This window comes from Vulpes vulpes, chromosome 16 (genome assembly GCF_048418805.1).
Source record: "Vulpes vulpes isolate BD-2025 chromosome 16, VulVul3, whole genome shotgun sequence".
Taxonomy (NCBI): Eukaryota; Metazoa; Chordata; class Mammalia; order Carnivora; family Canidae; genus Vulpes; species Vulpes vulpes.
Genome location: NC_132795.1, coordinates 33,517,141 through 33,532,435, shown reverse-complemented (window position 1 = coordinate 33,532,435; position 15,295 = coordinate 33,517,141). Strand labels below are relative to the sequence as shown.

At 55.0% G+C, this 15,295-nt stretch overlaps 1 protein-coding gene and 1 long non-coding RNA gene across 2 annotated transcripts in view; one reads left to right on the top strand and one right to left on the bottom strand.

Annotated features, from left to right (window-relative positions):
• Positions 1–228: 228 nt before the first annotated feature.
• Positions 229–10,987, bottom strand: LOC112922327 (uncharacterized). Its single transcript, XR_003235423.2, has 2 exons — positions 10,428–10,987; positions 229–3,462 (listed from the first exon to the last, which is right to left on the bottom strand). It is a non-coding gene; the product is annotated as an uncharacterized lncRNA (long non-coding RNA).
• Positions 8,662–15,295, top strand: part of CTDSP2 (CTD small phosphatase 2) — a 22,875-nt gene continuing 16,241 nt past the window's right edge. Inside the window, exon 1 of the mRNA XM_026001815.2 lies at positions 8,662–9,015. Coding sequence (XP_025857600.1) covers positions 8,952–9,015 — 64 coding nt within the window. The 5' untranslated portion in view covers positions 8,662–8,951. The remainder of the gene's footprint in view (positions 9,016–15,295) is intronic.

The window sequence follows — 15,295 nt, the reverse complement described above, 5'->3', positions numbered from 1 at the left end:
AAGCTACTGGAGCATGTGTTTCATCCAAACAAGGAAGTTAACAGAGAAAGACACAGAGTCCTTGAAAGAGGAAAAGGGCAAAGGGAATTCTTAACTACTGGCAACGGAAAGGGAAAGTCCGAGGGTGACAGATGTGCTACAGATCTCGAGAGCAATGCATCCAGAGAAAAGTGGAAGGATGCGGCGCCCCAGGACACATGTCTCCAAGGAAAAACAAAACAACCGGTAAGATTATGTGACAGGTTTGGCCATATGCAAAATTGTACTGAGAAGGCGTTTTACAGAACTGTTGAAGGGTGTGGGAAGACAGAACCAGAGATTCAAAGAAAACCAAGCACAGAAAAAAACGAGGCAATTAACTCCAGGAAAAACAAGAAAGTTGTACAAGAAAGGAAATGTAAACAGAGCATGCAACAAAAAGTTATATTAAAAGAGGAAATATAACCAGAATACTTGTCTCAAAAGTAAACAACATTTTCAAAGTCAATAATGCAATCACTGAACATGGATTGAACCATAAATTATGATATAGACATAAAGGGGGTAGGGTAGGGAAGCGGGGAGCAGGAATCAAAATCCGCATCTACCGAAACAAGAAGTCAACCAATTAGCTCGATGAATCCAGAATGGCAGTGCATATATTATTTAGAAATAAGGAAGGGAAATACCAGTAGAAACAGCTGAAACAGTTGAAAATGGTTGCCCCAAGGGAGTAGGATAAAGATTGGGAAAAAGGCCAGGGGACTTCTGTTTTTGTTACAGCCCTTCAGAACTATTTGATTTTCTAAGCTGTGTGTATGTAGGATCTTGATAAAAATAAATATTGATTTTATAAAGCAACTATAAAAGGAGGTGTCACATCCTCCACTACGGCACTCCTGCAGGACTCTGTGTGGACTCCAAGGGGTACCTTCCCAGGCGGCATTATTTATCAGCTCAGCCCTCTTCCTCTCCCAAACGCAATCTCCCCATCTCCTGTTTTGTCAGCCAGCAAACTGAGGGGCCGTATGCCGACCCTACTTCACTGGCAGCTTCCAGGATGTGCCCCTGGGACTTTGCATACACTATGCCCTCTACCTGGAAGGCTATTCATTCTTCCTTCTCCACTCTCAGCGCAACAGATTAAGGATGGTTTATACTTTGGGCCTCAGCTTACGTAACACTTTTTTAGCTAGCCTCCTCCTCCCCCTAATCTGGGCTAAGCCCTCCTCCTCTCCACAGCCTCTCTTCCCCACTGATGCCCTCCGCACTGCGAATGCCCGCCCTGTGCTTGGCTTTCCCGCTAGACTGTAAACTCTAGGAGGGCGGGAATCCTGTCTTACTCACTGAAGCCCGGAGACAGGCTGATGATTATGCAAGTCAATGAGTATGCAAGTGGTTAAGGACCACATTCAGGAAGGGCTCAATAAATATTTGAACGAGTGAATTAATGATTCACAAAAAAATGCAGGCCTCTCCCTGCATTCAACACGAGGCTCCCTTCCGCCAACGCCCTTCTCCCACTGTGCTCCTTCCTCCAAGGTCCCATCTCCCAAGCCCAGTGGCTGTGGCCCATACCTCTCCTTCCAAGCCATTCGCTCCCTACCTCAACCCCAAAAAGAAGCCAAAGCCTCTTGGTGTGACCAGGGTCAGCTCCAGTACAGGGCTTTCTAACTCTGAGTTGCCACTAGGATGGAGTGAGCAGTCTAGGGACCGCCCGCCCAGCCCAGGAGCAAGCTATTCCCTCTTGGTCTCCCTGTCCCCCCCACCCAAAGTACAGCTCTCCGAGGCCTGGAACCCAGGCTAACCAGAGGGAACACGCTTAGTCCTGGGCTTGGCCTAACAGGATACCTGCGCCGGTCCAGAGCTAAGAGATCGGCCCTACCGGGTTTTCGCAGGCCCGAGAGCGGAGATCCCAGGCCTCGGGGCTGCCTCGGACACTCCCTGCTAGTGCCTCCCAGAAGGAAAGATATGCACCCGGCCTGGGGACGCCAAGCAGGAACCAGACACATAGTAGGTGCTGGAAGGTAAACCCCCGCCGGGCGGCACTCCCCGGGCTCCAGAAGCCAAAGCCAACCTGGCCCATGCTAGGTCTGGGGAGAAGGGCCCAGAATCGGCAGTGCTGATTCTGAAAGCCTCGAGGTCGCCAGACTGGGTCAGGGGCATCCTGCTCCCCCCACCCCCACGCCATGCCATGTGACCTCAAAGGGCCACAGGAGGGTGTGTGGGACCCAAGCTGTGCTCCTGGGGTGGGGGATGTGGGACCCAAGCTGTGCCACTGGGGGGGAGGGCCGGTGAGTGGCTGTGGAGGGAGGGGCCGCACCTGGACCCCAATGACTGGATGGCTGGGCTGGGGCGCAGGAGCGGCCCCCTCTTTCCTTTCCCACCCGCCCTACTGGCTGTTGGGGGGACCTGCCGCGAGCAGGGAGGGTGGGAAGTGAGGGAGGCAGGACGCCGGGCTTCCTCTAAGGAACCTGTACATGCGGCCCAGAAGCTTGATCTGCTCCAGTTGCTTCCCCATTCGGGAGAAGGGTGGAGCTGGTGATTAGTGGCTGCAGGGGGGCGCAGGTCCCAGGGCCACCTAGGACTGAGTGATAAGAAAGGGGGGGGGCTGTGCCCCAGAGGACCCTGGATTGAGGGAGGCAGGAGGCTAGGGCAGGCCTGCCAGCACCGCCCCAAATAGTCCCATTTGTCTTCATCTCACACTCTCTTGCTCACTGACCAAGGGACAAAGAGGTCTAGGGGCTGCCCTGGCGCAGGCCCGTCCCCCTAACAAGCCCTCTGAGGCCCTTTCCGAATGCCGGGGCCAGGTGTGTCTGTTGGTGTCACCAAGCCCCTGTTGGCTTCCATATAGCTGCCGAAGCTCCGGGTAGTCCTAGGCTCCTCAGGGCTAGATCCACTCTGGGTCCCGGAGTCCCACTTCCTGGGTGGTAGAGAAAGTGCCAGGAGGCTGGCATCCTGCCTCCCAGCCTTCGCGGCTCAGTGCCCAAGGAGGAAGATGCTTACTGGGACTGGCTTCCCACAGAGCCTACTGTGTGCACTAGGCTTGCAGAAAGGCAGTGCCTGCCCTCAAGGAACTTATGCTGGAGGGAGGGGTGTAGGCAGTCCAGAAAACCAGAATGAAAACAGCACAAAGCAGCATCTAACACAGACATGAGAGGATTTGAGGAAGAAGGGGCAACTGAAATGTATTTGAAAGGGTGAGTCGTCATCCACAGAGAAGCAAGGCATCCAGGCAGAAAGAACCATGTGTGCAAAGATATGGAGGCAAAAGGTGTCAAAGAATCACAGGTGCTTAGTTCCTCTGGACGGAAGCATGGGTGGGTGTGTGGAAGGTGTGAGAGAGGGGGCAGGTAAGCCAACAGGAGCCAGATCTTCGGGACCATCTGTGCCCAGCTAGGCACCTGAACTTCATCCCGAAAGTTCCACATAGACACGATGAGATCTGCATCTTCTAGGAGAGCCAGGATTGGAATTTGGGACCTAGAGAAGGAAAGAGGTTGGTTAGGAGCCTGCCGCCAGCCTCTACCTCAGGGAAGGGAAAGAAGGCAAGGCCTCACTAACAGAACTTGGGAGGGGAAGAGTCCTTGGTCCTCAGGACTGGTTGGGGGTGGACATGAGTGGGGAGGAAGAGTCTTGGGTGACCTCATGTTTCTGGTTCGGGGAACTGAGCAGATGCAGAAGGAACAGGTCTGGAGGAGAGGGGGTGACGGTGAGAGTAATATTTACTCATCACTTCCACCATTTCAGGCACTAACTCTTCATATCCCGTCTCCTTTAAGTCCCGCAGTAACCTATGAGGTCGGTACTAGTGTTATCCCCTTTGATATGAGGAAGGCCGTCAAGAGGCTAAGTGCGTGGCAGGGTTGGGAAGATGCGCATGCCTGCACCTTGCAGAACACATCTTCCCCAGTGAGGTGTCCCAGGAGCTCCACAGATAAGCGATACCCACTGCCATTAGCTCCTCCCCAAACCCGCCCCCCCCCCCCCCCGCCAGGGTCTGACACCCCCACCAACTGATAACTGGTTCTCCCTCCCTCCACCCAACCCACCCCACCCCACGCTGCCACCCCCTCAGAACCTTGCCCTGAGCAGCAGGACAGGACCAAACAAGCCTCGTAGCAGGAGGGCTCGGGGCTCTGGACCCCTGGCACTGAGACCCTACCTTCCCAGTTACAATACAAAACGGAACCGAGACTCTGCAGGAACAATTAGAGAAACCAAGAAAATGGATGTGTTCCGTTTGTCATAAAAATAAACCTTTTTTTAAATGGAACATTTCAGTGACATCAGAAGGTCATGAAAGGTCTCCCTGGGCCCAACCCTGTGTTTATTTTCTGCAGTGGAAGGGGCAGGGCTCTGGAGAGCATGATCTCCCTGAGAGGAAGCGCCTCCAGCTCCGTTTCCCTTTCCCAAAGCCTGGCGTCAGGATTACTGGGTCCAGTTCACAGTGGCCACAACAGACAGACAGGGACAGCTGCTCCTTCGAGCCCCACCCTCGCCACCCCAGTGTTCCGGCACTTGGTGTGGGAGTGGGGAAGGGGGGGTGCTTTTGTCTTCATATGCCTCTCACCAACCCTCCAGGTGAGGTAAAGGGGTGAAGCAGGTAGGTGAGCTCTCTTGGGAGAGCTGTCAGGCCCAGAGAGCCCTGGCTGCAACTGTCACCCTTAAACTCCCCCAAAGCCTACCCAAAGTCACACAGCCAGCAACTGGCCCGGGGCCTAGAGGCAGGAGGTTAATGAAGAGGCTGTTTTAGGCAGAGATGGGAATGGCCACTTGCCTCCCACACTCCCCACCCCCTTAACAGAGACCTTTCTCCGGTGGAAACCTATCACCTGGGGGCAGAGCAGTAAGAGGCCAACGGCCTACCGGCCTACCGGTGTTTGGGGGTTCCAGGCTCTAGTAAAGCTGGCACTACCTTTTAATTTCTGGAGGCAGAAAGGTTCCCACCAGGCCTCTCAGGGACCTTCCCTCATCTATTGCCCCACCCTGGATTCTATTTGCACCCTTGTGCCTCTCTCTAGTCTTGGAAAGGTTTCTATTTTCATTCTTTCTTTTCTTTTCTTTTCTTTTTTTTTTTAAGATTTTATTTATTTACTTGAGAGAGCGAGAGCACAAAGGGAGAAAGAAAAACAGATTCCCTGCTGAGTAGGGAGCCTAACACAGGGGCTGCATGACTTGAGCTGCAGGCAGACGCTTAACCCACAGAGCCACCCAGGCGCCCCTATCTATTTTCTTATATATAAGACCCTCTTTGACCTCAGAAAAAGGTACTTGAATGGGTACTTGAATGCCATCTCCTCCGCATCTTTTAGGGACAAGTAGACCCTACACAGAGAATGCTTCTACAACAGGAGATGAAAGCAGTATTATTCCAACTCTAAGTCACTACCTGGTAGTGGGTCATGAAATCAACTTAGGGGATCATGGCCAGCATCTTGAAAACATGAAGTACAGTAAAAATTATCAAGGGGCGCCTGGGTGGCTCAGTCAGTTAAGTCCACCTCTTGATTTCGGCTCAGGTCATGATCCCGTGGGCTGTGAGGTCGAGGCCACTGAGCAAGGAGTCTGCTTGAAGAGTCTCTCCCGCTGCACCTCCCCCGACACACACGCACTCACGCATGTTCACCCTCCCTCCCTCTCTCTTTCTCTCCCTCGAATAAATGAATAAATCTTTTTTAAAAAAGAAAAGAAAATATCAGAGTGCAGGTACACAGCAGGGGAAGTGCTGTTCCACGAAACTTGTTTCAGTTCTCTTACAATATTAAATGTGCTTTTTGCTGTGGTTCTCTGAACTCCTGTGCAAAAGAGCACTGGTTAAGACACAGAATCAAGACTTATACAGCAGGCGTGTAAGGCTACCCGCCCTGTGGCAAGTACCATGCTAGATACAAGAGACACACTAATAAATAATACATAATTCATTAGTCTCAATAATCTCAACCCATCTTCTGGCTGGGAAGCTGATAAGCAAACTGCCAGTGGCAAGGCAAAATGTTAAGTGCTCTAAGAGAGTGTATAGGAGGCTATAAAGGCCTGATGAGAGAGTGGGTATCTGGGAGGGCTTCCCAAGGAGGTGATGCAATTAGAGTTCTTAGCAAGAAAAGACAGTGACTAGGTTCTAGTATTTCCTCCTATTTCCTGTACATAGGAAAAGCACTCTGGAAAAGGTTCAAGAGTTCTAGTCTTAAAAGTCTAAAGACAAATTCTCTTCCTGCCTCCTCCTCTTAATAAGTTTGTAAGAAACCTTACCTTAGGGTAAGTCAATTAACCTTTCCAGACCCTGTCTCCTCATGGACAAAATGGGCATAAAACTGCTCTGTCAGCCTCAAAGAAATGAGAGATTCAATGAGACAGAAGAGTGTAGGTGAAAGTACTTTGTAAACTATGAAGGGGGAAGGGATGGTCTCTATGGATGAGAAACAGAAGCCCAGAGAGATGGAGTGTCCTACCCACCAGTACACAGCTGGAGGTAGCAGGTCTCTCTCAACCCTCTATTCTCAGCTCCTGCCTGCACCCTTCCTCCTCCCATCCCAACCGAACTACCTTGCTGAAGGGGGCGGGGTGGCCTCAAAAGCGGCCCCCCACCATAACCTGACTATTCAAGATTTATCTTTAAGAACCCTACTGATTTAGTGATCTTTTAATAATGATGGGAGATAAATATGTAAGAATGCACCCCTGGGGCACCTGGGTGGCTCAGTGGGTTAAGTGTCCCATTAAGTGTTTGACTCCTGATTTTGGCTCAGGTCATGATCTCAGGGTTGTGAGACAAAGCCGCCCCCACTCCCCCCCCCCCCCCAGTCAGGCTCTACACTGGGCATGGAGTCTGCTTGTTCTTCTCCCTCTGCTTCTCACCCTGCTCATGTGCTCAGGCGTGCACTCTCTCCCCTTCCTTCTCAAATAAATAAAATCTTAAAAAAAGAAAAAAAAGAACTCCTCCCTTTCCTTTTCCGTTAATGAATTAAGATCTACCCAAACTCAGTTTTTAATGTTACATAAGCATCATTCAGATCTTCTGTAACAGCTTTCATTTTGGGAAAAAAGCATTTCCATTAATATGGTGTTATATAAAAGGGTTTTGTGTATGTGTGTGTGTAGGAACAGAAGAACCAGGCACCGTTGAGCACTATTAAGGCACACAGGCTGCTACACATCACAACCTCACGTGTACTCCTGAAGGAGGGACCATGGCGGGGCAGCTATTTGATGGTACCTTGAGATTTAAGATGTGACCTACTTGTCTTCCCACCCCCCTCCCACCCCCACCCGCCATGAGGCCTGGTGCAGGCTGGGCAATAGGAAGTGCAGAGGGAAGGCCATCATCTGCTCCAACTTGCCAGAGACCAGAGAAGTCCAGACCTTCTGGAAGCCCCTTCCTTGGTATGTGAGTTCCATTAAATCATAGACTATTAGGGTTGGGAGTAGCTCAGACGTCACCTAGTTCAGTCTCACTCTACATCACTCTGGCCGGCCTAGTCCCCCTCCTCCGAAGGCAGCCTCTGTCACCTGTGGACAGATGTAGCTCACTGGAAGGGGCCTGATATTGGGCTGAAACTTGCCTTTCTGGAGCTCTCACTTCTTGGGAGGGAAGGTGTGTGTGTATGCTCCTCACCTAAGGCCATGACGGTCCGGGGGAGGGGGCCTGAGGCCTAAGAGCAAAGAGGTGGGGCAGCATTGAGCCCCTGGAGCAAGAGCGTTTCCCTTAGAGACCTCTATCCATCTAACCTGAGGCTGGGACTACAGGAGAAGGGTGGGGGCACAGCATGTGAGCCCCGAATGGGAACGAGCGAGAGAGAGAGCGAGCGGCTTTGGGCAAAGCCCTGCAACTCAAGCCTCATTTGAACTGTAGGGGTCAGACCGTCCCGAGGTCACCTCCTGTTCTGATACTCTGGGGTCCCGAGTCCGGCGCCCCCGCTCCCCGCCCCAAATCCCTTTCGGGATTCAGTGTTTGTACTTTGATGTGAAACTGTGCGTCCACGATTCGAGGGCCAAGCAGGAGGTAGGAAAACTGCCCGAGCCCTCCCATCCTGGCCGGACCTGGGTGAGGATCCGCGCTTCCCTGGTCACCCGAAGGGCGGAGCCAGCGCACCTTACGCGAGGAGAGACGCCCAGACGCGAGCACCCCCGCTCCGAGGAGGGAAGCCTGCGCGCCGAGGGTCCTTTTAAGTAGTTGGGGAGGGGGCGTGGCCGAGGGCCGGGGCGGCCGCGGCCGCGCGGGGGGCGGGGCGGGGGCGGGGCCGCAGCGCCTGGAATGTTGTTGGGTCCTCGCACCGCATAGTAAGGAGGGGCCACGCCCCTTTTCTCCGCGAGGGCCAATCGGAGCGCCGGAGCGGTTTCAAGTCTCCCCCGCCAGCCTGCCCGCCCGCCACCCCACCCCCCTCGGGGATTCGCTTTTTCCGTAACAAAATAGCAAAGCTCCGGATGTTCTGCGGCCCCGGCCGCTCGCAGGTGGAGGGGCCCGGGGCCTAGGACGGGGCCGCGGAGAGGGAGGCGCTGGCGGGCCGCGGAGACGCGGCGTCCGGAGCCGCGAGGCGCGCGGGGGTGGGCGCCGCGGCCGCGGGTTGTTTATCCGGAGTACGGAGGGGAGGGGGGGGCCTGGAAACCGCCCCGTGTCCCATTTCCTCCTCTTGTTTTCGCTCCGGATTCTCCATGTTGGACCCAAACTGAGGAGCCCGGAGCTGCTGCCGGGGGATCGGGGCCGGGGGCACCCGGGGGAGCCGCTGCCCGGGCCGCCCGCCCTCCGTACAGGCCGCCTCCCTTCCCGGCCCGGGGAGGACGCGAGGGCGGGGATGTGAGCAGCTGTGGGAGCGCGAGCGTCGGAGCCGGAGCCGCAGCCGCAGCCGCAGCCGCAGCCGGAGCCGCAGCCGCAGCCGCAGCCGCAGCGGGCCCCCGCCCAGGCCCCCAGCCCAGCCCCGCCTGCGCGCCCGCCGGCCCCCCGCGCAGCCAGCCCGGGCCCGCGGGGTTGTTAGATGGAACACGGCTCCATCATCACCCAGGCGCGGAGGGAAGACGCCCTGGTGCTCGCCAAGCAAGGTAGGGGCAGCAACTTCCCAAAACTTTGCGTCGCCCCCGGCCGGGTGGGGGGCTGGCCCCGCCCGGGAGCCGCGGCCGGCCCCCGACCTCGCACGACCCCGACCCGAGCCCCCGCCCGCGCGCGCCCGCGGCCCGGTGCGCGCCCAGACCCCGCGGGGGCCGCGCGGGGCCCGGCTCCTGGCGGCCGGGGGGAGGGGCGCCCCCCGCGCAGCTGTCACCCCGGCCCGCGCCGCCGCCCCCGGCGGGCAGCACCGCCGAGCGGCGCCCGTCCCCGCGCGAGGCGGGAGGCGGGCGGCGGGCGGCGGGCGGGAGGCGGCGCGGGGCCCTCCGGCGGCGGGCGGCGATCGCGTCCCGCGGGACTCGGGACCAAGTTCACCGCCCGGAGGCGGGGGCGGCCGCGCGGGAGGGGCCGGGCGGGGGCCGCGGGGCCCTGGCCGCGTCCTGCCGCCGTGGCGGAGCCTGCGAGCCAGACCCCGAGGCCCGGCGGGCCCCTCCCCGCCCGGCGCGCCTCCCCGGGGCCGCGGCTGCACACAGAGCCGCGTTTGTTTAGCCCGGGAGCCGTGTCCCTGGTTACATAATGCGCCGGATGGCATCGGCCCCGGCGTGGTTCGGAGCCGCGCAGCGCAAAAGTGCGAGCGCTCCGTGGGCAGCGGCGCGCGCCCCCGCCTTCCGAGGGCCCGGAGCCGCGCGGGGGGGCGCGGATGGCAGCGGCCGGGCCGAGGCCCCGCGGGGGCGCGGGGAGGTCGCGGCCCCAGGCCGGAATCTCCCGGAGTTGGGTCGCTGCAAGCCCCGAAACTCTTTTCCCCTCCCCCACGTTCCTCCTCGAGCCTTGAGGAATGTGTCCAAAATAGCGGACAGAATTTCCGTGGGGAGTAAGGACTAGTGTTGGGTGTTTTGTTGTTTTTGTTTGTTTGGGTTGCGGGGGGCTGTTTCTGGAGAACTCCCTCCCCACCCCCCCAGACAGGGGAGAGCAGGCTCCTTGTATCAAATCTGGAGCCTTCCTGCCCTTCGCTGGCCCACCCAGGATAGGATGCACAGGGTCAGTACCGCAGTTGAACATACTGAGGCCTAGACCCTGGTTGGGGGGGGTCAGCTGGGGCTCCTCACTGTGGCCCACATCCCCCTATTTGGAAACATTAGTCAGCAGGTCGCTGATTCCTGGGGTTCAGTTCCCAAGTAGCTCCCCCAACTTGCCTAGGGGCAAGGCAGCTGTGGTGTCAGCCTTTCCCATTCCTGGAGTGGAGTGGGTGGAGGGGCAGCGGATGCTTCTTCCTGCGTTGCTGGCCCCTTCTTAAATAAGCTTGCCCTGAGGAGGGGGGAGCCTTGCCTAATCAGATCCCAGCCCCCCAAAAAGCCCTTGCTCTCCTGGCTGCATCACTGACTAGGCCTTCTGACCCCAGGGGCAACCTCACCTCTGCTGGCTGCCCAGCTGTGCTGAGGCCTGAACGGGGAGGCTTCCTGTGTTGAGAACTTGACTCCTGCCTGTTCCCGATCTCAGCCCAGGAAAAGACTCCAGGAGGCAGCCAGAAGTGAGGAGATTGAGGTGTGGAAGATTCCAGAGGGGTCCCTGTTAGTGACGAGTGGGAAGAAGGGAAGAACGATCGTGTGCTTCCCTGCTCTGGTCCGCCGGTCGCAGAGGCTCTGGAGGGTGCCGTCCTGGCGAGGGACTCACACCAGGAGTGAGAGCAGGATTGCTGAAGGGGCATCTCACGTATCAGCTGGAAGTTTCAGCCAGCAAGGCTAGTGGCGGGGAACAGAATAGATGACAGCAGGAAGCAGAGCAGCTGGCTTCTTGACAGTGCTCAGTCGCCGATGTTGGTTGGATTTTCTTGGAGTTCCACTTTTTGTTTTCTTTTTGTGTGTGGTTTGTCCTTCAGACTTATCCCTGGAGGAATCTGAATTCTCAAGCCAGCAGCCATGGGTCTCTCTCGCGCGCGCGCGTGCTCTCTCTCTCTCTCTCTCTCTCTCACCCTCTCTCCCCTCCTCTCCCCCTCTCCCCCTCTCCCCCGTCTCCGCCTCCCTCCCTCCATGTAATTTGATTGCATTCCAGAGAAGACATACTATTTTCCTGGGCCGCTTGGGCACCCAGCAACCAGCAAGCCAACTTTCTGAGTCTCATTATTTACAAATCCTGCATCCCTTTTTTTTTTTTTTAAAGCAGGGGTGGGGAGTAGATGTTTTAATGATCTCCTTTAGGAGTTAGTTCCTTGCTGCTGTGCCACCCCCCTACCTCCAGCATCCCATCTCTATGCCCTGCCTCCCTTTGGAAAAAGGGGAAGGAGTGTGAGGCAGTTTATTAAGAAGTAAATTGCTAGAAAAAGCCAAATTTTTCCTAGTCTGGGTGACTTTTAGTGAAGTAGTTTGCCATTGCAGGGTGTTTCTTTGTTTTTGTTTTTGTTTTGTTTTGTTTCCTTTTTAGCATCCTGTTCTTGGAGCTTTAAGGCTGTCTGCCTGTGTTGATGATTCAAAAGTAATTACAGTAAGGGAAGTAAAACAAAGTTACTGAAAGCATTGATGATAAAAGGACCAAAATTGGATCATCTTCCCAGACAGATGGGTGAAATGGCTTCCTGGTACAGCAAGGACAGGCTTGTGTGTAACATCAAAAGTAGAAAAGAAAAGTTAATATCAGTTTGGCCAGAAAATGGCCATTTATTAGAGCCCCATACAAGGGTGTAACCCCATTGCTGGGAGGTGGTGCTGGAGCTTTGGAGTTGGATGGGGGGAGCTGAGAAAACAGGACCAACCCTGTAACCTCCCCGTGTGAGGTGAGAGGGTGGAGGCAGCCTCTTCCAGAGCTCATTGTGACCCGCGGGTCCTGGGGAGGGGGGGCAGGGGGCAGAACCCTTTTTGTTTTCCGTGAGACCCAATGACCCTTCCTCTCAGAGAGAGAGGAATCCTGCTGCCCTGAGTTGGATTCTTATATGTCAGACTGCACAGGTGCCAGTGGCTGACCATCCCTAAGAGGGTGAAGGTGAGTTTTTCTAGCTCTTGCTTTCTCTCCATCAGGAAGAAACTCTGCCTTATTTTCTCATGAAAAAGCTCAGACATCTTTCATTGTCGTTGTAGGTCAGCCCTTTACCTGAAAAGCTTAGAACAGGTGTTGTTGGGGCTCCCTTCCTTAGTTCACCCTTTGTGGGTGCTGGGGGCGGGCTTATAGCTGGCCCTCCCTCCCCCTACCCAGACTCTGTCTTGGCCCCTGTCTTGGCCCCCCGTCTTGGCCCCCATGTGGCTCTGAGTCCCCTCAAGTCTCCTTTGGGGTTTTTCCTCCATCTTGGAAGGGTGTAGGGCCTGGGGGTGACCCAGAGGCTGTGTTTGCTCCCTCGGGGAGAGCCCCAGAGAGAGCTGCTAACTCCGCCCCAAAGTTGGTAAATTCCTAACATCCTAAGCAGCTTGTGCTTCTGCTGCTGCCTCTGACTTGCAGAGCTCTCAGGGGAGCAGGACTTTGCAAGCCCCTGAACCAGTCTTCGGAGCTGGCACAGGGGGTGGGGGGGGAGTCCTGTCTCCTCCCTCCTCAGCTGTCGGGGTTTACAGCAAGGCGGGTTCATCCTCCGTGGGAACATCCACATCCGCTATGATCGTGGACTTTGCCAGAACGGTGACTGCCGGCGAGGGCCCATCACCCAAAGCCAAGGTGAATGATGCCTTTCTGTGGAGGACTGCAGGAAGGAAACGGGAAAGACAGACGATCTGTAAATGCACACGTACTTAGGGACAGATGTATATCCCTTCCCCTTCTCCGCCTTCTTCCTGCCAGCTTTTGGGTAATTTAGGCTCGTGTCTTTATCCCCATCTTGAGAGGTTTGCTGTTTGATTGGCTGAAATGGGAAGGGGTGGGGGCCCAGGCAAAGTGTTCATTGTTACTTCAGAGAATTGTTCCAGGAGCAGAGTTAGTTGCTTCAGGCCTGGTGTACATCCCTACTTTTCCTATTCATGGCGAGACTTAACAGATCATTTTAGTGTTTGGAGTGACTTATCTGTGAAATAGAAATGTTGATTTTTCCGCTCCGTAATGCCTAGTACTTAGGAGGTGATTGAGAACTGTCCCTTCTTTTTTTACGCAGCTAGACCACCACTCTGTTCCTCCTTCCCCCCAAGGACACGGTGCAAACAGCACAGGGTCATGTGGCTTTTATTGTTAAAGACAGGTGGCTGGGGGTCAGAGGGGACACTGATGTGTGGGGGCTTGGGCCTTCTGGAAGGATCAACCTCTGAGGCTTGCAAACAGCCTTGCTGCACAGACCCTTTCTGTGTGCCAGTGTGACTTGGGATGGGATTTTATCTGCACTAATGCGAGTAGCATGCGCCTTGGGGCATTTGCGGCCCTGCCTGGTGCCGGGGCATCTGGGCACCGGTGGGAAGAGGCCGGTGGGAGGAGGCCAGGGGGCCGCGCACCTCCTGTGAAGAGTCTCTGAAGCCTAAACCTTCTAAAGCGGTTGCTCAGCCTTTCAGAAATGGATATAATGAACGCTTGAGCCAACTCTGTGCTGTGCGCTCACCCTGGCTGTGTTTGCTTTGAGAGTTAATGGGCCCAAGGAGATTCACATTTCTTTTAGGGAATTCTAGTAACAAGGAGAGAAATTAAAAAACTGGGGTTTTGAAGAGAAATTGATGTTCTTAAGCTATGTCTTTGCTGCTTTGGTTTCGGGGTGCAACATTGAGAAAGCACAAAAGCGGCATTAAATTGCTTTTCATCCTGTCTCCGGCCAGCTTGCTTGCGAAGCACAGAATTAACTCACTTGTCTTGGGGTCATGGGGCTGGGTGTGGCCCTGACATGATCCCCTCCCTCTTCTGAAATGGAGGCATAGTTCCCAACTGGGATGTAGATGAGCTCATTAATGTGTAACTCTTATAAAGGAACTGGTAGAAATCAAAGTGGAGAAGTTGACTTAGAACTGGAAGTTTCTCTGGACCAGAGGCCAACTAGAACAGGGTTTCTTTGTCCAGCAAAATGCCCAGCCCTCTCAGGTCTGTGTGCCTGCACCAGGTCTGTTACTACAGAATGGGTACTCCAGGGAGCATCCAGCCTCCCTCCAGGCAGGAGCTGTGGATGTCTTGTTTTATGGGTCAGCTATTCTAGGGGTTGGCCTTGAACCTGATCTTTGAGTAGACCTCCTGACATTTCCTTTCCCTTCGCAGGTGCTCCTAGTCCTCCCCTCTGCCCCCTATAATCATACTTTGCCCTTACTCTCTTTTTATTCTATACTTTTTTTTTTTTTTAACTCTCTCAATGTATGACTAGCTTTTGCATTCTGTAGAATTTACTCTCCCCCACCCGCACTGTTCTCAGGGAACAAGTGTGGCCCCATTCCCAGTGAGAGCCAAGCAGATTCATGGGAAGGCTCAAATCGTAGAACACAGGCCTGTGGAAATGCCTTCCCAGTATGATGGATCCCAGCTCCTCTGTTCCCAAAGCAGAATGGGGCTGGGACCCCTCCTCCACAGGAACAGGGCCCTGCAAGAGGGGACAGCAGCCTTGGGTCTTTTGACTCAGTGATAGAGCCAAGTACTCCTAGAAAGGAGAACCAGACCCTGGGGTACAAGTCCTCTGGGACTGACAGAAATACAGCCAGTGAGATGTGGTGGGGAAAGGGACCAAGGGGACACTGGCTGAAGCACTCTTCAGTCCCGGAAGGGTTAGTCAAGGACCACTGGCAACCTTTAGGCATTGGCCCGCAGCCAGGGACACACATCAGGATCTCCTGTGACACTTACTAAAAATATAGGCCCCACCTGGGTGCTGCTGAATCAGAGCCGGAGCAGGTGGGCCAGGCATGCGTGTGTTCCAAACGCTCCCTATGATTCTGACAAGTGTCCCTGGAGAAGAGCCAGGTAAACACAGCAGTGGCCCCAACTGCCTGCTTAGCCCGGAGCAGAAAGCGTCCCCTGGAGGGATCCAGTTTAGCTGTTTGTTAAAGATCCTGTGGCTCCTAAAGGGGACTCCTGAAGTTTTCTGAGTGTGAACAGAGGAACGATTCTTCCCCAGGAGAGATCACAGACTATTTATAGAGCACTTACCATGGGCCGGATACTCTTCCTAGCTTTTTATATCTAGTATCTCACTTAATCCTTACAGTGACCTGTGAGATAGTAATTAATCTCTGCTTCCCAGATGAGGAAAACCTCTGCTGAGAGCTGAAGCACCTTGTCCAAGGCTACACGGCTAGCTAGTGTCAGCCAGGACCCGGACTCCAGAGTCCAGCCTTAACCAGGACCTACACTGCCTCTCATTGGCATTGTGCATTCCACTTTTTAATAGGGCAAGCTCCAGGTAAGCTG